The 22,498-nt window shown below is 43.8% G+C and overlaps 1 protein-coding gene across 8 annotated transcripts in view; it reads left to right on the forward strand.

Moving 5' to 3' along the window:
- B3GNTL1 (UDP-GlcNAc:betaGal beta-1,3-N-acetylglucosaminyltransferase like 1) overlaps positions 1-22,498 on the forward strand; it is a 340,624-nt gene that overhangs the window by 266,151 nt on the left and 51,975 nt on the right. For all 8 annotated transcript variants that reach the window (XR_005588422.1, XR_005588421.1, XR_005588420.1 and 5 more), the window contains one exon: positions 990-1,114. Coding sequence is in view for 5 of the 8 variants with exons in the window: in XM_039501348.1 (XP_039357282.1) it covers positions 990-1,114 (125 nt within the window). In the remaining 3 variants the exon portion in view is untranslated. The remainder of the gene's footprint in view (positions 1-989; positions 1,115-22,498) is intronic.

Consider the following 22,498-nt stretch of genomic DNA (forward strand, 5'->3'; position numbering starts at 1 on the left):
CATCCACTGCTACAGGGGCTCCTGGATCCCCCACCGCTGCAGTCACTGGGAGCTCTGGGGTCCCCCGTCATCGTGGGGAGTGGAAGCTGCGGGGTCATCCTGCCTGCAGGGCTGGGCTGCTGCAGGATACCCTCGCCCCTGGGGGCAGCTGGGCACTCATGGGGATCCCCCGCCAGCCACTGTGGCTGGGAGTTGCAGGGTCCTCCAGCTGCCCACCACAGCTGGCCAGCTGCAGGGGGTCCCCTCCCCACCCACCATGGGTGGGCAGCTGTGGGGACCATCAGCCACCCACCACAGCTAGGCAACTGCGGGGAGTCCCCCCACCGCCAGCTGCAGGGAATCTTCGTCATCCCTGGCTGGACAGCTGCGGAGTGCCCCCACCAGTGTGGGGGCTAGGAGCTGCGGGGAGGAGAAGCTTCCTGGGAGCTCCAGCTCGGGGGCAGAAAATGTCATGGAGGTCAATGGAAGTCACAGATTCCATGACTTCCGTGACCTCTGTGACATAATCATAGCCTTATTCATAAGACTTCTGATACTTCTTAGATGGTGTTGGTTCAGGAATTCTGGGAGAACAACTTTTCTTGCATTGCTTCAGCACTGCTGCTTCCAATCCTAGTCAGAAGTAGAGACCAGTTCATGAAAATTAAAAGGAAAGAAAACAACAGTAAAGGTTTGGTTCTCATTTTATTGGACCTGGTTAACCTGTCCCTAGTGGGGACCAATATGAAAGTTTGAATGGCAGCCAACGAAAGAACAGGGTTTCAGTTTCAAGCAGTGTTGACTGGTTTTCAACTAGCATTATCTTATATTTGGGTAAATTTCTTTAAAGACCCATTAGACAACTTTTGGGTCTACACAAAAAGAGATTCGGGAAACAAATTTTAAAACTATTTATTTGGCAAAAACAATGAAATATGCACTCTGTCACTTGTAATATTTTAATGAGGAATGCCAGCAGCTTTTGTATTGAATGAACTCTCTCTCTACAGGGTGTTCCAGAAGACTTGCTGTTCTTTTATGATCATATCCGAAAGGGTGGTGGAGTCTTTCGAGTTGACCAGTGCCTCCTCCAGTATCGCTACCATCCACAGGCAGCAACTCATTCTGTTCTAGAGTAAGTTGTATTTTTATAATAGATAAAACTTGCTTGTTTCTTGGGTTGTTGGCAGTGGAATTGAAGTGGTTAATCACTTTCCCAAGTGTAGATGGTCAAGACACTTATTCCTTTTAGCACTTTTATAAGGTGACTTAGTGACAGGATAATTAGCAAAAACTAGGCGTCAATGTTGCAATGATATGGAGAGTATAATGTAGTATACCGGTAATGGCGTCTTCTACCGGTGGCGGGCTGCTTACCTTTTCTTTTCTCACTAAAATCCAGTTTGAGAGAAGTAGTGGGGATCTTGGTGTTTGAACTCTTTGGACGACTTGGGTTCTAATGCTGTCACTCATTCACTGCGTAACTTTGGCCAAGTCATTTAATCGCTCTGTGCCTCAGTTTACCAATTTGTAAAAGGGGGACAATTATACCTAACCATATGAAATTATACTTAATTACTTAATCATTGTAACGTGTTTTTGAGATCCTCTAACAAAAGGTGCTCTGTAATTGCAAGGTAGTATTAGGCTTTTATGACTAATCTTCTTCTTTAATTTGCTTCAGATAAAAAGTTGGTACAAGAGTCCTGAAAAAGGAAACGAATAAGAAATAATTGAAATTTTAATTTAAAAAAGAACTACCGTACTTAGTATTGTGTTTTGTCATTTTAACAAAAAAGATTATTTAAAAAGGTAAAAAATTGAGCTGGCAGTGAACTTCTCATCTGATAATTTCATTGTTACTGGTCTATTTTCTTTCCCTCCCTCAAACAACTTAAAAAACTGATTCAGTTTCTGAAGTTTGAAAAACACATGATGTTGCGGAATAATTATTTCAAGACCTTTCTTATCAGTCACTGCATTTAGAGTGCATTTGTACCCTGAAAATAAATTCTGTAAAATGCTATTGGTAATTCCCTATATCATCTTACCCATCAAAAGATGATCTTCCTAACTGGCAGTCGTGTAAGCTCAGCCTGGGATCTGAGAAGCAAACTGGGCTGTTTCCATCATGACTAGTAGTAATCCATACCTACTAATAAAGGGCTCTGTGAGCCAAGTTATTTCTTCAGAGAGACCTGTTCCTTCATTGCAGCTGCAGCAGTACTCTAAATAATTTTGTTGTAGATACATGAAATAGAATAGGATTTTCAATCACTTGGGTTATGTCTATACTGTTCCTAACTTGGGTTAGCTAACCCACTTTAGCTAACTTGGGTTAAAATAGGAGTGAAGACGTAGCAATTCAGCTTTTAACTAGGGTTAGCAGCTTGAATTCAGCTCCAGGCTCTCCTATAAGCTTTAACTCAAGCTACTAACCAAAGTTAAAAGCTGAGTTGCATGTCTTCACTATGATTTTAACCCGAATTAGCTAATGCAGGTAGCTAACCCAAGGGTTTTTTGTTTGTGGCAGTCTAAACATACCCTCAGTCTTAGCTGTATGGGCTCTACAGGGTAATTAGTAAAAATAAGAACTAACCAAAGTATGGAGACAAAACCAGGTTTTTAAAGAGTTGCTGATGGTAAGTTGTAGGGTGTAACTATATGCTATTTTTTAATATAGATAATAAACTCTGAAGCATCAGATAGGAAAAAAATGTTAATTTTGCAAATAAATATAATGTGAATGACTTCCCTTTTACTACTATTTAAATATAAGGGCTTTTCTTTCTGTTCATATGTATGACCAATTTGGCAGCTAGTTACAGACTTCTCAGCCATGCACCACAGGATGCTAAATCTTCTTGGAAGATTGTTGCTTGTTTCTGTGGGAAAGCATCTTATTTTTGGAAATGAGCATGTTCTGAATTTATTGCAAGCTATTGCTTATTCAAATGTGCAAGGTTGTGTGGCATAAGTATCCTTGATTACAACATTTACTGAGAATGTGGAACTTCTATAAACTGTTTCAGATGTGCAGTTTTAGGCGTCCAAATTGGCACCTTCCCTGTCTCATTTTTCTGTCTTGCTGTTTTTCCTGTTGGCTTCCCCACCCCATTATTATTGTTGTTGCTGTTAGTATTATTTTATGTGTTTGGTTTTTTTAACATGAAGTTGTGTAATATCTTTTTTTCTTGAATACCTACACTATGCTGTGCCAGAGTTGTAAATAACTTTGGGCACCACTTGATGTGGATGACCTCAAGGTGTGTTGTTGCAGAAACAGTGGGGAAAAAAAAGTTCATTGTCATCTGCGCAAGAGCCTAACCTTATTAGTAACATCAAGTCTTCATAAGTTGCCTCACAATATCCTCCACCTCTTCTAGAAGCCCATCCCTCCATGATCCGTCTGAGTAGTTTCCTAGATCCATAGGGTATGCTATGCCTCCATCCTATATACTGTCTTTCTGGAGTACCCTTCTTAATGACAGCCCTGGGCCTCTACTTTACTAAAGGGGATCCTCTTGGATACGTTAAACCCAGACTGGGTCTGTGGCTCTTTCTCACTGTGGCTCCTTCAGCAGATCCTGATGAGCTTAGACTCCCGTTGAGATCCCGTTAAGAAGTGGGACCGCTTAAAACTTTAAACGGAGTGGAGATTAGGGATAATCTTGGAATGGCACAATATCTGAATGAATATTTTGCCTCAGTCTTTAATGAGGCTAATGAAGGGCTAAAGAATAGTGGTAGAGGGACTGATGGGAATGAAGATATGGGGGTAGACATTACGGTATCTGAGGTAGAAGCCAAACTTGAACAGCTAAACGGAAGTAAATCGGGGGGCCCGGACAATCTTCATCCTAGAATATTAAGGGAATTGGCGAGTGAAATTGCAAGCCCGTTAGCGATGATTTTTAATAAATCTCTAAACTCGGGGGTTGTACCGTTTGACTGGAGATTAGCTAATATAGTTCCTATATTCAAGAAGGGGAAAAAAAGTGACCCGGGTAACTACAGGCCTGTTAGTTTAACATCTGTAGTATGCAAAGTCATGGAAAAAATTTTAAAGGAGAGAGTGGTTACGGAGCATGAGGCTGATGGCAACTGGGACAAATTACAGCATGGATTTACGAAGGGTAGATCGTGCCAAACCAACCTGATCTCCTTCTTTGAGAAAGTCACAGATTTTTTAAACAAGGGAAATGCGGTGGATCTAATATATCTTGATTTCAGTAAGGCGTTTGATACGGTACCGCATGAGGAATTACTGGTTAAATTGGAAAAGATGGGGATTGAAATGAAAATCCAGAGGTGGATAAGGAGCTGGTTAAAGGGGAGACTGCAGAGGGTCGTATTGAAGGGGGAACTGTCGGGTTGGAGGGGGGTTACCAGTGGAGTTCCTCAAGGTTCAGTTTTGGGTCCAATTTTATTCAATCTATTTATCGCTGACCTGGGAACCAAGAGTAGGAGTGGGCTGATAAAGTTTGCGGATGACACCAAGTTGGGAGGTATTGCAAATTCAGAAAAGGATCGGGATATCCTCCAGGGAGATTTGGATGACCTTGTAAACTGGAGTATTAGTAACAGGATGAAATTCAATAGTGAGAAGTGTAAGGTTATGCATTTAGGGATGACTAACAAGAACTTTAGTTATAAGCTGGGGACGCACCAGTTGGAAGTAACGGAGGAGGAGAAGGACCTAGGAGTCCTGGTTGATCGTAGGATGACTATGAGTAGGCAATGTGGTGTGGCCGTTAAAAAAGCTAATGCGGTCTTGGGATGCATTAGGCGAGGTATTTCTAGTAGGGATAAGGAGGTGCTAGTCCCGTTATATAAGGCGTTGGTAAGACCTCATTTGGAGTATTGTGTGCAGTTTTGGTCTCCCATGTTTAAGAAGGATGAATTCAAACTGGAACGGGTACAAAGAAGGGCCACTAGAATGATCCGAGGAATGGAAAGCCTGTCGTATGAAAGGAGACTTGAGGAGCTCGGTTTGTTTTCCTTAACCAAAAGAAGGATAAGAGGAGATATGATTGCACTCTTTAAATATATCAGAGGGATAAATACCAGGGACGGAGAGGAATTATTTCAGCTCAGTGCTAATGTGGACACGAGGACAAACGGATATAAATTGTCAGTCAGGAAATTTAGGCTTGAAATTAGACGAAGGTTTCTAACCATCAGTGGAGTGCAATTCTGGAACAGCCTACTGAGGGAAACAGTGGGGGCGAAGGACCTCCATGACTTTAAGATTAAGCTAGATAAGTTTATGGAGGGGATGGTATGATAGGATAACTGGCTTAGTCAATAGGTCAATAAAGTGCCACACTGGTAATTAGTACAATGGGTCAATGATAGGATATTATTAGCCTTTTTCCAGAGGGTCTGGCTGGAGAGTCTTGCCCGCATGCTCGGGGTTCAGCTGACCGCCATATTTGGGGTCGGGAAGGAATTTTCCTCCAGGGTAGATTGGCAGTGGCCCTGGAGGTTTTTCGCCTTCCTCCGAAGCATGGGGCAGGGGTCGCTTGCTTAAGGAGTGGGTGGATCAGCTTATGTGGCCTGCATCTTGCAGGAGGTCAGACTAGATGATCATAATGGTCCCTTCTGATCTTGAATTCTATGATTCTATGATCTACCCTCTTAGAAGCTCTGCAACCAGCAGATGTTTTCAGAGACAAAGGACAGCCTTTTCAAAACAAGACTTTATTTGTTAGTCAACTGGAACATAGTGACACGGTTTCAGGTTAATTGCACCTGTATCCCGCACGGTCCACTCCAGGAGTGCCCCAGTCAGGTCTCAGGTCTCCAGCCATCACTTGTCTCTAGGCAGCAACCCTTGTCCAATTCCTTTCTGACCCAGGTTTTTAGGCCGCACAGGTCCCTACCTTACACTGTGACCGGGAGACTGGCTTACTAGAGATAACAGCCAGTATCTGTGCATTGCTTTCTCTTCTAGGGCTATGAAGAGTGTATTGCTGGCAGTTACAAGTAACCACACAGCTCCTTCTATACCAGCTCATTTATTCTTAAGGTAAAAGCATTACAGACAAAACATCATAAAAACAATAAACAGATTTAAACACACACTAAACATACCTGGAGACACCCATCAGTCTACTGGGGTATTAGCTGGCCATAGCCATTCCAACCCTTCCGCAAGGGTTGGGATCCCCCTTTGGCTAGAAGGTCCTCTGTTCTCTGGATCAGAAATAAGGTCCTGAGTCAGTTTAAAGTTTATACTTTATATCAAAAGCCCTTTCTTTGTCTGTTGGTCTCTGAATAACCTAGTTTGAACCAGCATATTTAAGCCTCTCTGGGGTGTAGCTACCTCTCTGGAGGTGTTTACAACTTAAGCGATTCACCTTAATCACCCCACCCACAGTTTTTGGTTCTTGGAGGAGTTGTGGCAACCATCCCACACACCCGCCCAGAGTTGCATAAAGTCCAGGCCCCCTATGATATATAAACCATTTGTAAACTTAATACTGTATGGTCCCCAAAGATATTGCATGGGGTTGCAATATCTGTCTCACACACTATTTAGGGTTAAAATGATAAAGCAAAGCCTGAACAAATGTGTCTTGCCTAACTTGTCAGCTTTTCCTTGTTTAAGTAGGCAGGACTTATCTTGCACTCAACTTCCCTGGCCTTGCCCAACCATCCTGGATTGAATTGTGTCATCCCCTAAGACAGCAGGATTCCTATCCCCCTCTCCTAACACCTCAGTCCTTTGTCCCAAGTTCCACCCATGCTGTTTTCACATGTACTGCCCTCCCCGTGCATTCCGGTAGGGGAGGGTTTGTGGTCAAACAGGTAATTTGCCCATCCACATCCAAAAAGTCCCCTTGGCTGGAGTCATTAAAAGTTAATATTCTGGTCACTGGTCTCCATTGTGTCTCCAAGGTATCTCCATTCACATGTCAGACAGTTCTGGATAGTCCATTCACACCAAACTTGACATGTCTGTGTGACCAACATGCAGTCAATTCATTGCTTTTTCCTGTTTCTGGAAAGAAATTAACCACTCATATGCAGTGGATAGCAAGACATAAGTGAGTGTGGTAACTGAATTACACATAATACTAATACAGAAATTTCCCAGTTCTCCATAATACTATCCATCCCTCCATTCTTTTAGTAGTTTTCAGATACCAAAGAAATAAATGTGTACAATTAAATTATGAGCAAAGTAACCAATTGACTCAAATTTTAAAATTGGCTTGCAGGAATTGTCTATGGATTATCTGGGTTGGCATGAATTTTGAAGCAGTAAGCCACAAAACAAGAATTTTTTTTTTGTCTGAGAGCAAAAAGTTATTTACAAGAGTTGATTTTTTTTTGTTTAGTACTTGTAACTTAGTCCCAGACTTCAAGAAGAAGAAATAAATCTTCAGTACAATGAAGAATATGGTTTGTTTATGTAAAGGTGTGTCATCCAATCTTTCAGCAAAGGTAGCAATCGCTCTAAATCTTTTGTGGGGCTGATCACAGAGTGTGTGAGGCCCCTTTTTACCCTTCAGGGGGAAAAAAAGCAACATTTGCTGACTTTTGCAGCTCCCTGCTTGTTACACAGGGGGGTGGGGGGGAAGCAACTAGCCAATGGCAGTTAGCCAAACATTTGATGATGTTTAACTGTAGGCATTAATGATCTTTTGTCACTTTCAATTATTAATATACTTTATAGTCCAGATGACTAGAGGGTGGAAGTAGCTGCGAAGTTGGGGGGAAAAAAATCTTACCCTCTTCTATACTAGAGGCATCAGACTACATTATTAGATGTTTTGGTTCTTCTTTGAGTAGAGGCAGCCATGTATTCCACTTCGGTGTGCATGTGCCCAGTGCATCAGAGCTGGATTATTTTGCCTAGAGTACTCACATGCGGGTGGCACTTGCACCTCGTGGCCACAGCCTCTCCCCTGGCTATATGAGGTGGTGCTGCCCCAATCCGCCTCAGTTTATTTTTACCATCTGTGGCTGGAATTGGAGCTCTGTGTGGGTTTTACCTCACAATCCCTCTCTTTTAGTGACTTTTCTAGTTCTATAGAGTTAGTTAGCTGTAGTTTAAGTATTTCCCTGGTGATGCCCTCACCAGGGTTTAAACATTGTCTGTTGTGTGGGGGAGCGATCCCCAACAGCAGTCCCTATACGTGGTACTTGCTGTGTCTAGGCAAAGCCCACATCAAGGAGCAGTGTTCGATTTGCAGATCATTCATCTAATGGACCCAGGAGGCGAAGGAACTTCATCTGAAATTGCACTTGGTCGAACAGGCCATGCACCCTGCTTCGGCACCAATTCCCTCATCAGATCCGAGGTTGCCCTGGGGTTCTGAGAGAGTTGCCACTTCACCTGCTGGAGCTGGTGCCACTCTGAAGAGACAGGGGAGTCATTCCCATCAAGTGCACAGAGGAAAAGATTGCATAAGACTGACTGAGGCCATTCCTGGTCGTGTGAGGACTGCCGGTGCTTGGGATGGAGCAGATCCCTTCAACCACTCCCTGGTACCATACAAGGAGGTCAGAGACCCTGTACCATTGACTCTGTGTGACGTTATACCCCATATTCTTTAAATATGCTTGTGATATGGATATGGCATAACTGAGATTATTTTATGCAAGATCGGTCTTGTAAGATATCATTGGAAAAGTTATAATTTACAGAATGTGTTTATCCAATTTGTATGCATGTATCATTTCTGTATCTAAAGTTAGGAATATTGACTATGTAACAATTACAACTGTGTGTGTATTTGGGAGACACCCACCAGACAACAGGCCATCAGCCTTGATGGGCCATTAGGAAGAAACAATAAGACTTTGAAGATACTAATCTCTCTCCTTACTGAGAGGTGTTCTGGAACATAGCTGTGACACTACTAAGTCAGGTGGTCCTGTCACCTGGTACTAAACACCATCTTGGACCTCTGGTAATTTTCCACGAAAAGGATGGGTAGGTCAAGATTGGAAAACAAAAGATTCCTGCCTTATGTAAATCTTATTTAAGGCTGGGGAGTAAGGCAAACAGGTCTCTTCTTCATTGCCTTCCTGCCCAAGAAGAAAGACTGCTGAAAATACCTGAAGAGACAAAGGAACTGAGCAGTGGTAAAGGTGAGGTCTAGGTCCAGACTAAGATACTAGTCTGTAAAGAGAAATAAGTGGAACTCTAAGCTACAGAAACACTGTAACTTGCCTAAAACAACATTTAGGGCAAGGAATTACTTCTTGAAACCAGTCTCTTTAAGATCTTAAATTTAGTATGCGTGTTTTGTTTTATTTGCTTGGTAATCTGCTTTGTTCTGTTTGCTATCCCTTATAATCACTTAAAACCTGCCTTCTACAGTTAATAAACTTGTTTTGTTTATTATTAAACCGAGTTTGTGCAATTTCTAACGGGGGGGGGGCAAGAAGTTGTGCATATCTTCCTCCACATTGAGAGAGGGGGCAAATTTATGAGCTTACACTATATAGATTTCTCTACAGCACAAGACAATATTATTTTGGTTGTACTTTTCAGAGAGGAGCTGCATTTGAGTGCTGGGAGATTTCCTAGCTGAGTCTTCTCATAGAGAGCTGTTTGCAGATTCTGTGTTATTCTATAGCTGATGCATCCCTACCTGTGTGAGTGTGTGCTGCCAGAGGCCAGAGAACCTAATTCAGCAAAACAGCAAGAGGGAGCCCAGGCTAGTGGAGGAGGCAGGCTCAATGAAATCCCAGTACATCAGGTGGCATCCCAGAAAGGGGGTACAACCCGTCACACTCTGATTTCCTTTGTCTTTCTGTTCCAACTTTGCCCTCGGTCCAGGACTTTGCCAGGGCTATGTCTTTTATACTACCATTGGCTGGGTGGGCTGCTGAGTCTGTCATCAGCATACCCCAATATTTCCTTTTTGCAGTCAGTGGAAGTGGGACTGGTGCCAGGCTCAGCACAAAAGACCTCCCCAGCATCAGGAGTGTCTTCAGCACCCCTGTGACAGGTGCCACTGATGTTGCCCTCCACTTCAGCACAGTCAGTTACCTCAGTACCGCTGCCAACTTTGAGGTTGACACAGCTTCCAGCATAGAGAAATGAGGGAGGCATACGCAGCACCATCAGTATTCTTTCCAATGTTGGTGCCAGCTCCCTTGTCATTCTGGGCTGAGAACAAGTCAGACTGGCTGGCTCCACTTTTATCCCTTGAAGCCTGAGACTCGTTGGCGTCCAGGTTGGGGGTCTTCCTCCTCTCACTCTCCATCACCTGACCCGCATTGGGGATCATTCATGGAGCGCTATGGGTACCAGGATAAGGGCCCCTGGCCCAATGCCTACTGATCACCAGTGCCCTATCGGCACCAGCATCCAGGTCTGGCACAGTTGACGGCTTCATTTTCAGTCCTGGACGATTCCACGGTCCCTGGCTCTTTCTCCCTTTCGGTATTGGATGGTTATAAGGCATACTAGGACCTTTTGTGGCGTGTGGCTGCTTCTCTAGGTATTTAAGTAGAGTTCCTGCAGAACAACACCCACAAGTTAGTGGATATCCTGCAGCTATCTGCCCCCAGGAGAGTCACCCTCCCTATTAATGATGCACTTCTTGAGTCTGCTAAGGTCCTCTGGAGCGCGCTCACTCCACTTGCAGTGAAACACGTGGAGAAGTGCTACTTCATTCCAGTGAAGGGATTTGAGGGTTTTTACTCCTATCCAGCCCCAAATTCCCTGGTCTCAACTTCAGTGAATGTTAGAGCCTGGCAGGGTAGGTTTAAGTCCACTCCCAAGGATAAGGACTCTAAACTAATGGAGCTGATGAGCAGGAAGATTTACATGGCCTCTTCCTTTCCAGATGCAGATTTCCAACCAGCAGGCATTGCTGTCCAGAAATGACTTTGTGAACTGGATGGCTATGTCTGAGTTTGTTAGATCAGCTGCCTGAAGTCTCAACATAGGAATTTTGGGCATTTGTTACCAAAGACTGCTTGGTGGCTAATACGTTGTTGCAATTTGCACTGGACGTCACGGATGCTTTGGCCAGAGTGATGACTTTGGTGGTGACCATGAGAAGGGCTTCCTGGCTGCAGAATTTGGGCATTGCTCCTGATGTGCAGCAGGCCATAGATGATTTGCTCTTCGATGGCTAAGCACTGTTTTCAGACAAGACGGATGAGACTCTGCACTGCTTCAAAGACTCAATGGGTATCCTATGGTCCTTGGGGGTATACATCAGCAGTGCATGTCGGCGGTGCAAAGGCACCACTACCATGTTCAACAGCAGCAGTAGCAGAATTGTCCACAGCATATGTTTGGGCAGCCTTTACCTCTCCCAAGACAGCTGGACTATCCCAGAAAGGAGCATAGATCCAAGAGGACGAAGCAGTTGGGTCCTGGGTTCATCCAGTCTATACAAACTTCCCTGGTGCCTCACAAGAGCCCATCTGACTCCTTCATCCTGAGCAGTATTCCAGTCGCTCCTTTCTCTCTATCCCCTCCATTTGCGGACAGGCTAGCCCACTTTCACAATGCTTGGGGCTCAATCACTAACAACAGTTGGGTTCTAAACACCATCAGATCAGGTTATGCTATCTGGTTTCTCTCCATCTCTCCTCCCACTACCCCTCTTCAGGGACCCCTCTCCCGAGAAACTGCTCCTCAAACAGGTTCACTCTCTACTGGCTTTGGGAGCAATGGAGGAGATGTGACACTGGCAGACCAGGTTCCAGCTCTGGCCAAGGCTGTAGGCATCAGCTGAGCACTGACAAATTCATAGCTGGAAGCCAGATCAGCTCATCTATATATTAGTATTGTTCAAGATAGGTATTAGACTTGTAAGAATGTTTGTAGTGTTCAGACTCTAAAATGCTTGTAGGTTGTTGCATGCATTAATCTGACTTGTAATGTCTATATCCTATGCTTCAAGGTAAAATATGTTTGCTTTATAACTGTAAAAGTGCCTGCTCTACTTATGAACCTTGGCAGGAAGAGTGGTTCTCCTGCCCATCAAGAAGGACTATCAAAACTAAATGGGCCATTATAAGACAAAAACTTTGTTGATTGCCTCATCTGCCTATGAAGAAGTTATGTGCAGGGGCACTCGTCCAATTGATTTGAACTCTGGGGGAAGCGTATAGATGCTCATAAGTAGAAATAGCTATCTGTTTGTTGTTTGAACTCTCTCAGATCTAGAGACATTAAAGTGGAGCAGAGATCCCCAGGGTTACGTCTGGGTCTGTCCTGGAAGATATTTTGAATTGACAGCTTCCTACATCTGTCACCTCATTTGTGCATATATGTTGCCTGCTTTAACCTATAAATAACTCTCATTTCTTTCTCCTAGTTAGTAAATTCTTAGTTTACTATAGGACTGGCTACCAGCATTGTATTTTTGTTGTGAGATCTAAGGTACAAATTGATCTGGGGTAATTGACTGGTCTCTTGAGTCTGGGAGCAACCTGAATATTTTGTGATCTTTGCTGTAAGTGACCATTTATCACTAAGTCCAGCTTGCCTGGGTGGCAAAATAGACTGGAGTGCCCAAGGGCACTGTCTGTGACTCCATGGTAAGATTGGAATAATGCTGTAGGAGTTCACGTTTCTTACTGGGTTGGTGAAATCTAATTATAGAACATACCAGTTTGGGGTGTCAGCTCAACTTTTTGACAGTCTGCCCTGAGGTTGGCACTCAGGGCTGTGAATCACTCCAGACAGCATGACAGGAGGTTCCTCCAGAACACTGGGTCACAACTTCTATTCCCAGTACTTTCTGGTGCCCAAATCCAAGGGAGCATTAAGATCCATTCTTGACCTTCATAGCCTCAACAAATATATCAGATACATGAGGCGCTAAATGGTTACTCTATCGGCTATCCACCCCTCATTGTCTCAGAATGACTGGTTTGTTACTCTGGACCTTTAGGACACCTACTGTCAGGTGGCAATTTTGCCAGGTCACAGAATATTTCTTCAATTTGTCAGAGTGGAGTGCCATTTTCAGTGTACGGTGCTTCCATTCAGCCTCTCGGGTTTTTACCAAATGCATGGTCGTCATCAATGTATATCTCAGAAAGAAAGGAATACACACCTTCCTGTATCTGGATGACTGGTGACTGAGGGATAGGTCCAAGATGAAGTTCTTGCTCATATTGACTCTATGCTGCACTGCTCTACACTTCACCATCTGAGTCTCATCCTAAATACCAGGAAGTCAGCTTTGGTTCCCACTCAGAAAATCAAGTTCAGCAGGGCCGTAATAGACTCCACGAGTTCAAGAGTGTTTCTGCTGACCAACCATTTTCAGGCAGTTCACTTCCTTTGCCTCAGTCTGCATTCTCAGCCTTCCATGACAGTTCAGATGTGCCTAAGGCTCTTGGTTCACATGTCTACTCGCAAACATGTGGTCCAGTTTTCAAGGTGGCACCTTCACCCTTTTACAGATGTGGCTCAGGATGGTTTACTGTTGACTCTTCACCCCCTGGACAGACTAGTCCATCTTCCTCACCTGGTCTTGGACACTTTGCAGTGGTGGACATGTCTTGGAAAACCTTCTTTGGATATTTCCTTCATCCGGCCCTTACCAACCAGGTCTGTTGTCACCAACGCCTCCCTGATGGCTTAAGGACCATACCTGGGGTCATTGAAAGTTCAAGGTATGTGGTCAGAGCAGGAATCCACACTACATATCAATGTGTTGGAGATGTGGGCCATATGCAATGCATGTCATACTTTTGTGGACCATAACAGGAGCTCAGTGGTTCACATACTTACTGACAATACCATCACGATGTGAACAAGCAAGGGGGAACCACACTCCAGGATGTTCTGCCAGAAGGCAGTCAAGTTGTGGCAGTTATGCATTGAGGAGACCATCACTCCATTAACTGACCCACTTGCCCAGTATCCAGAATCATCTCACTGACCATCTCAGCAGGAATTTCCCCCTTAGTCATGAGTGATGTCTAAAGGTCATCTTCACAGTTCGGGGCATTCTGATGTTCAACGTTCTTGCTATGAGGGACAACAGGAAATCCTATCCGTTCTACTCTTGAGAGGGCCTCAGCCCTGGCTCCTTGTCCAAAGCTTTCCATCTCAGCTGGCCTTTGGCTTTCCTGTATGTCTTTCCCCAGATCCTGATCATCCCGTAGGTCATCCTCAAGCTGAAGGTGGATCGGACCAAGCTCATTTTCATTGCCCTGGTACGGCTGAGGGATGTCTAGCCTTCTACCTGGACAGGACTAAATCATGTTGCGCTTTGCCTCACCTGTTTGTGTCATATGCCAGTTGTATGAAGGGTCAAGTGGTCTTTTCACTGATTGTCTCTAAATGGATAACATCCTGTATTGAGACTACATATGAAATAGCTTTGGCTACGCCTCCTCAGTTGGTGTGAGCTCATTCTGTGAGAATGCAAGCAGAGCCACCGACTTCCCAAACTGCTGGGGGGTACTCGACCCCTGGCTCTGACCCAGGCCCCTCCCCCTCTCCATCCCTTTCTTAGGCCCATCCTTAGGCATATGCAGCATATGCAGCTGCGTAGGGCACCATGAAATTTGGTGCCCCAAATTTCATGATGCCCTAAGCAGCTGCATACGTGGCAGCACCAGCCCCAGCAACCAGCCCTATCCCTCGGCCAGCCCCCACAGCAAGGGGGAGGGCCGCACCTAGGGGGAGTGTGGGGCCCCGGACAACTCCCTCTGCCCTGCCTCTTACTCTTCCCCCCTGCTCCGCCCGTGGCCTGCCCCCATTCCACCTCTTCCCCCAGCAAACCCGCACTCACCAGCAGCAGCAGGAAGTGGAGCAACTCGGCCCCAGCCCATTCTACTCCGCCAGCTCCCAGCCGCAGCACTCCGCTTCTTGCCACCGGTGCATGCGAGGAAAGGCTCGCCCCCCGCACTCACTGGCAGCAAGAACCAGAGAGACGTGGCCCCAGCCCACTCCGCTTCCTTTGCCCCGGCCCCAGCCATGTCGCTCGGGTTGGGGAAAGGACTGCCCCTGGCTCTCACTGGTGGCGGGAAGCGGAGCACCGCGGCTGGGAGCTGGCAGAGTAGAGCGGGCTGGGGCCGGGCTGCTCAGCTTCTCACCGCTGCCTGTGAGTGTGTGGGGGATCCCTTCCCCCAAGCCCCCTCCTCTGAGCAACATGGCTGGGGCCAGGGCAAGGGAAGCGGAGCGGGCTGCTCTCAGCCCCGCACTAATTCCTCGGGCCACTCTGAGCCTGTGGGGCCCCCAAAAGTGCCCCCCCACAGTTCCTGCCTTCCAGGCCCAGGGGGTAGGGAGCCCTGGGGCCCCACACAGCCTGCCCGTGGTGGGGCTGCGTAGGGCACCCAAATGACTAGGGAGGGCCCTGCAAGCGGCACAAGTTTCACAAAATTGTTCTTCAATGTTTCTGCAAAATTTAATACGTAAAATGTATTAAAATCCCACAAACTGCATCTCTGGGATCCAAACAGTTTTAGCTCTTATTGACATATATTCTTTGGTTATCTGTGCTTTGTGCTACAGAGCCAGGATTCTCCAATCTCATGGAATATCAGAGGTAGTTTATTAATGAGATGTATTGTATCTAGTAAGGCAGTTAAGGCAGTTGTAAAAAGCATAGATTTTTAGCATGCCAAAGGGGAGACAAATGAGCCATACCTTAAATCATTGAATTCATCGTGGAATAAAATCAGCTTAGTAAAAGAGAGCAGTAATAAAGCCTTACAATTTTCTGATATTTATGTGTAAGGTGTTATTGTTTTTTACCAGTCTGCAAATTTTGATCAAGAGAAATTTCACTACCAGTGCACACCTTTTTTTGCACTGAAAAATGACAAGTCAGGATTTTTATCCAGAAACAATGAGACAGATCAAAGCAAATGGTTTACAGTAATATCCAAGAATTTTCATGATATATTGCATGTTGAAAATGAAATTAGCTTTATAGATCCTGATTCTGCACCCTTGAAAAGAAATAGGTATAAACAAATAACAGCTCACAGAAGCCATGTGGATTCAGAGCCCATAGACTTACAGTGCTATCCAGGCAAAGGAAAAGAGAATATTCAGTACCAAACAGACATGGTTGGGTAGTTTTAGTGGTTTTCTGAGGAAGGGACCTCATTTAACTGATGATCATTGGAGTAGTTAGTTACCTCATTTCTTACAATACTACATTCATCCTAAAATAAAGAATAGCGCAATATATTTTTGCAGAACTGAAACAAAGTTGAGGTCAGTTACGTTTTTAACTTTCACTTCCACTTCTGCATTTGGCATTTTAAATACCATAGGAACTAATGACCTCATTAGTGTCTTGAAAAGTAGATGACACTAACATTCGATGGTCTGTGTCTTTGCTTAATAAGTCTTTCATGAAAAAGAGGCTGCACTACAAACACTGTCTCAGTCAATGACCCGTGACCTGATGATGAACTCAGACAGTAATAGAACCTTTTAACAGTATAAATGTAGTAACTCAGTGGGACATTAGAATCCAGCAATTAAATGAAGTTCACACGAAGTTCAACAGAACAAATAAACAAAAACAAATCAGTTCATCCACCAGTACAGTCATAGGATTCAACTGAGAAATGGGCCTTTCTGCAAGGTTAAGATCAGGTTCTGAACTTACTGCAAATCCTGGGGTGCTTGGATCCTGAGTCCGAGATAGAGTCATTCTGTAGTTTAGATTGAAAGGTGTTATTTTTTTCTTTCAAAACCTTACATTTAAAAAGGTCTCTCTCCAACCCTCATTGAATTCTTTACACTTTTGGATTCATCTCTTTTATAGGCCTCTGATTCTCTTCTGCATAAAAAGCCAGGCATCCGTGGGTAGACTCTTAGGCCAAATGTGGGACTTATGTCTGTGCATCTGGTGGTATTGCTCTGTTGATTCACTTATGTGACCCCATCCAAGGGGTGAGTGGGGGGCTCAAACAACATGGAGGAGAAGTTAATCCAGCTCAGAGAAAACTTAAATCATATGGCTTTTATTGTCACTGTGTCTGCCATTTCAGACTAGAAATATGCTGTATAGAGCAGATGTTCCCTGATTCCTGCATTCACCCAGCCGGTCACTGCGCATTTTAACACAGAGCTCCATTGTTGCATTATTGGTGTGGATGGGATAGTTATAGCTGTTCAGGAGCAGAGGAACATGCTACATAGCTACATTACCACTCTGCATGAATGCCTCCACTTCACTCCTGCAAAATTTTGGCTCCTGTACTTCCGTCCATCCCTAATGACTGATGGGTACATAGGAGGCATAGCAAGAAAGATTGTGGGAAAATTATGAAAGACTTAGGAATAATTTTCCAAATGGAAAAATATACACTACCGACAGATTTTCAGTACAAGAAAGTCACCAGAAAATGAAAGAAACAGAAATAAAATCTAGTTCAGGAATTTGTCCCAAGATGGCAAGTTAGAATCCAGATCTGAACTTCACATTCAGGGATATTTGGATCCAGCCTTTCTGTTCAGGCTTGTCTTTCACAAATTGAACAAAAGGTAGGAAATGCAACTCAGTGCCACTGGGAAAGCAGTAGCTATTTTGCTAGTGCAGCTTAATCCTTTCCATCACAGGAACCACAATTTGGCAGTAACTGAGCATAATCATACCTTGTAGTTGTTGCTGATGGCTATGAACATGTTGTAATGCAAAGACCGAAAATAACTGTGTGAGAATCTTTTCTGGGAGGTGGTTTGTATAGCTAAAATAATTGCTCTTAGTCTTATTCATTTCAGGCACTTCCTTTAATTGCAGTTTGCAAGTTGCTACAGTTCCCTTCTATTGCACCTGCACTGGCTCTTGAAGTCTGGGAAAATGTCATTCCCTTATCCCCCAAGGGAGGAATCCCAGCTACTTGTTCTGGGAACATCCCAACATAAGGGGCATCCTAGGTGAACCGGAAACCTAAGGGGTATAACTGAAATTATCTCTTTTGACACTCCTTAAGCTACATTTTGCTGAAATAGGTGAGCTACATTGTGTTCATTGCTGATTCACACAGACTGTCTTTAATTATCATATTGATTAGAAGTCATTCACACTCTTCTTCCCTTCAATTCCACATTCACTTAGTGTTCGTTCATATGATGCAGCCTGAAACTATTAAAGGAATCTAAAGGTTACACCACACAATGCAAACTCTCTGACTTATCTTAAATTTTCTACAAATGGGCATGTAGGATATGGTGATGCCATGCAAACATTTACCTGTTTGCCTTGTCTTTTGGGGATCAGTGGATCTGCCTATAATAGTTGTTCTTTGGTAATGAATCTTCAAAAGATGCCATAAAAGTGATCTCCCATAAACTATGATGCAGACAAAGGGGATTATGGTTTTTATATTTATTCACCTTATTTATATAGCCTAAAATATGTATTAGAGAAAACATCTTATTGAGACGTCACTGAAGCTAGTTATCAATTTTCTTGTGTCCAGGACAATGATCCAATTAGTTGGGAATCTAATGCATTTTGGGATCTACTTGATTTAGTAAATGGTGCTATTCACATACTTTGAACTTTCCACACTTATCAATCCTGAACGCAACATTGATGTAGGGCAGTTCATAGCAAGCATGAAATTAAAAGAAAAGGACATCCTTGGAGTTGTGTTTTGAGAGATGCAACCTGGCAGGTGTTCCCCGTCCCCTCCCAAGTCTTCTGAGGCTGGCCACTGAGACCACTCCGATCTTCTGTCTTTGGGAGTGGTCACTAAATGAGCCCAAGCACTATACCATGACAGTCATCAAAGTCTTTGGGAATAGGGCCATTTGCCTTTCTCTCACTGGTGGGGCATTGGGACAGCTGGTGCAGACTGAGCATACTGTTGCGTGTGCTTTCTCTGTGCAGGGAAATCCCCACCAAATATGGATGAGGATTCCTCAGCACAGAAGAATGCTGCCCAATAGAGAGTGGTATTTCCTTGAGCTACTAATCTACCTGTTTCCTCATGCCCCTGTCTCTGCTCCTCTTCTTTCCCATCCCGACTCCTTATATTCCCCACCAACCCTATATTCCCTGCCTAATTCTACTACTTTCCCACATACCACAAAAATTTCCTGCTGCCCTCCTTGCCTCCTGTTTCCCTCTTTCCACAACCCCTTGGCATCCCATATCTCCAGTCCCAGCTCCTCTCTCGTCCATTCCTCTCCATGCTATCTGTTCCCCCTGCAAATCCTGTCCCCATCCAAAACTCCTATATTCCCCCTGCCTGCCATCACCTAAATAACATTCTTTTAATGTATTGTTTGTATGTATAATATGTTTATACTGTATTTGTGGGTAGAGAAACAAAGTGAGGTAATATATTTTATGTGACCAACTTCTGTTGATGAAAGAGACAAAGTTGCGAGAAGTCGGTCCAATAAAAGATAGTACCTCAACCACCTTGTCTCGCCAATATTCTGGGACCAACACAGCTACAAAAGTGCATGAAACAGTGTTTGTATATAGATATATGCACTGTTCCTTTATGATCATTGCTGACTTTTTGCTTTTTATATGATGTATAAATATGCCATGTATCTGCTTGCCAGATCATAACATCACTCTTTTTTTTTTATTTTACTATGAAGAATTTTAAACACAAAAATAAAATTGGTATTCTACTTTGACAGTCCTGAGATGTTTTATCGCACAAATTACATGTTACTATGAATGTTATTAACATTGAATCACAGTAACGGGGTTTTTGTGCATTCAGAATAGCTTGGCCATGTGGTACATGGACAGAAAATATACTAGGATGTGGTTAGTTGTAATTCTTGTTACTAAAGAAACCATTACTATTATTTTAGCTCTTAGCATTTTTATGTTTCAGGGTGTCTTCTACAGAGCAAATCTTATCAAATTAGAGTATTGGGTATCACTAAAGTAACTTCTCCACAGTGCAAGTGACTGCCTTTCAGTTTTGACCTGTATCACCTTCTGATATTGCATTGCTTAGGGTTCTTTTTAGCAGAAACTGACAGTTGAACCAAATGGATGTTTTTGAGGGTTTTTCCCCTAACTGCCAGCCATGCACACTACCTCAGTTCTGAGAGCCATGCTGGTTTCTTTCTGGACCTAACTCTTAATGATTCTGCGACATATTCTGCCCTCACAGCAGCCCTATAACTGCTGCATCTTCACTGTTGTTGCGATGATCCAAAAGGGGGCAGATTTTGACCCTGCAGTTGGAAGATAATTAGTTCTGTTGGTGCAGTGTAAACCAGCATTGACTCTGGCTTGCGTTCTCTTTAGCTATGTTGAGTCTTCAGTTCTGACAAGAGTAGAAATTTGTCTGTGTCCCTAAAGTGAGGTCTGATTCTGAATACTTACAGAGAGCAGATCTGATGAGTTAAGAAGGGGCCATTTCTATACAGTCACTTTTCAGTGTAGAATCATTTAAAAAAAAAACTTTTCACTTAACCTATCTTTTTGAGAAACTAGCAGAAGTCTAGAATTTCCACTAACGTCTCATTCTGGAAAAATACTTAACCTTCATATTTCTCGCCATTAACTTTCCTTCTGGGGAATATAGCATGCTATGAAGACTACGAAAAAGGCAAATGTCAAAGGATGACAGCAGCAGCTAAAGCCCTGCGTCAGGAATGTGCCTTTGTGATTGCATTAAAATATACTTTGTGCCAAATCCAAGATTCTTTTCATTTGCTGGTGTGGCTGCTGGGAGTATACCCCTTGGCCTTCAAGACATTGCTGAAATTTCATATGGAATGGCTATTCCTAGTGGGTTCATTTATTTATGGGTATGAAGTGTTTCCAAGTTATGACACCACCAGCAGTGATGAAGTGCTAAGTAGCCATATATGTGATTGGCTGTGCTCAAAAACTCGTAGATGCTAATGTTAACTGAGCTCTCTGAAGCCAACTAATAATCCCCAGCTGAAATCCTCACGCCTCAGTGCTACATGTATTATTTCCGGTTTTAAGTTTCTCAGATCACAGGGCTGGTACATGATGAAGACTCTAATAAAAATACAGATTTCCCTAGTATTAAAGTTTAGAAAAGTTTATAAAAACAAAATGCCAGGACCAGATTAAGGGAAATAGTAGGTTCAGTGTAGCCTCTGTACATTAAAACTTTTGAGATTTTTTTGCATGTAGTATAACATTACCCACTTTATAAAAATAATTTGGAACAATTCAGTTCATATTTTTTGTCATTGATATCCCACTATAAGGAGGAAAAGTTAGAAATGTTATGCCAAATTCAGGAATGAGGTTAAAGTTGTATCCCCACACACATTCATGTAGACCTACTGACACCATTTACAGATTTATAAGTGAGTCTTAATTGCTATAACACACACTGAGAAGCAGAATAAGGAATAAAAACAAATCTAAGTTAAAATAGGATGAGAAATGTATCTCCTCTTCCAGATCTTTGGCATATTTGGCACTTACACACCAAGTGAACAGGGTCAGAAAGATGGTTGAAAATATGAGGTTTCAAAGATGAGAGGTAAGGATGATTTCTTGCGAGGAAAAGCTGGTTCTTCCCAAGATTCCATTAGGAATGTAGGGAAAACAACAGGCAGCTTGGGGATACGGTGAGCAAATTACTTATTGTACCATTACTAAATCTTAACTACAATTCCAGAGAAAGATCTGACATTTCATACATGTATAATCTGATGATGAGTGTATTACAAATACACCTCTACCCTGATATAACGCAGTCCTCGGGAGCCAAAAATCCTTACTGCGTTATAAGTGAAACCCCGTTATATCAGGGTAGTGGTGGCAGGGCTCCAGCGGTGATTTAAAGAGCCTGGGGCTCCAGCCGCAGGGAGCCCTGGGCCCTTTAAATCACCACCCAAGCCCCGCTGCCGGAGTCCCGGGGTAGCGGCGGCAGGGCTCCAATGGTGATTTAAAGGGCCCAGGGCTCCCCGCAGCAGCTAGAGCCCCGGACCCTTTAAATTGCCGCCCGAGCCCCGCTGCCGCAGCACCCAGGGTAGCAGCGGCAGGGATCCAGCAGTGATTTAAAGAGCCCCGGGCTCCAGCCACTGCGGGGAGCCCGGGCCCTTTAAATCGCCACCCAAGCCCCACAGCAGCCAGAGCCCCAGGCCCTTTAAAGCGCCGCCCGAGCCCCACTGCCAGAGCCTTGGGGTTACCGCGCTATATGCGAACCCGTGTTATATCGGGTCGCGTTATATCGAGGTGGAGGTGTACTGTAAATTAGAACAATCTGGATTTCTCATAAATATATAGTAAAAACTACGGTAATGTTTTTAGGTTTTTGACAGTTAACTGTATATTTAGGCACACATGTTTTCCCACACATTTGTTTAAAACATTTCTGATCTCTGGGATACAATCCCCAGCACATATTCCCTACATATAATTTGCCTTGTGTGTGTGAAGCAGTATAAACGTTAATCCAAAACTCAGGCAGATAGAAGCATTGCCCATGTAACATGTTGATTTGTCAGGTCTGTGTAACTCGATAGAGGTGTCCATTTCTGCTGGTGCTCAGTCAGGCTGACTGATGTTTAAAAATAGCTAGTTTGGCTTTTTTCAGGGTTAAATCTGCAGGGTGTGCTAGTGAAAACATTTACTTTTAC

This window comes from Mauremys reevesii, linkage group 15 (assembly GCF_016161935.1).
Source record: "Mauremys reevesii isolate NIE-2019 linkage group 15, ASM1616193v1, whole genome shotgun sequence".
In the NCBI taxonomy this organism is placed as follows: Eukaryota; Metazoa; Chordata; order Testudines; family Geoemydidae; genus Mauremys; species Mauremys reevesii.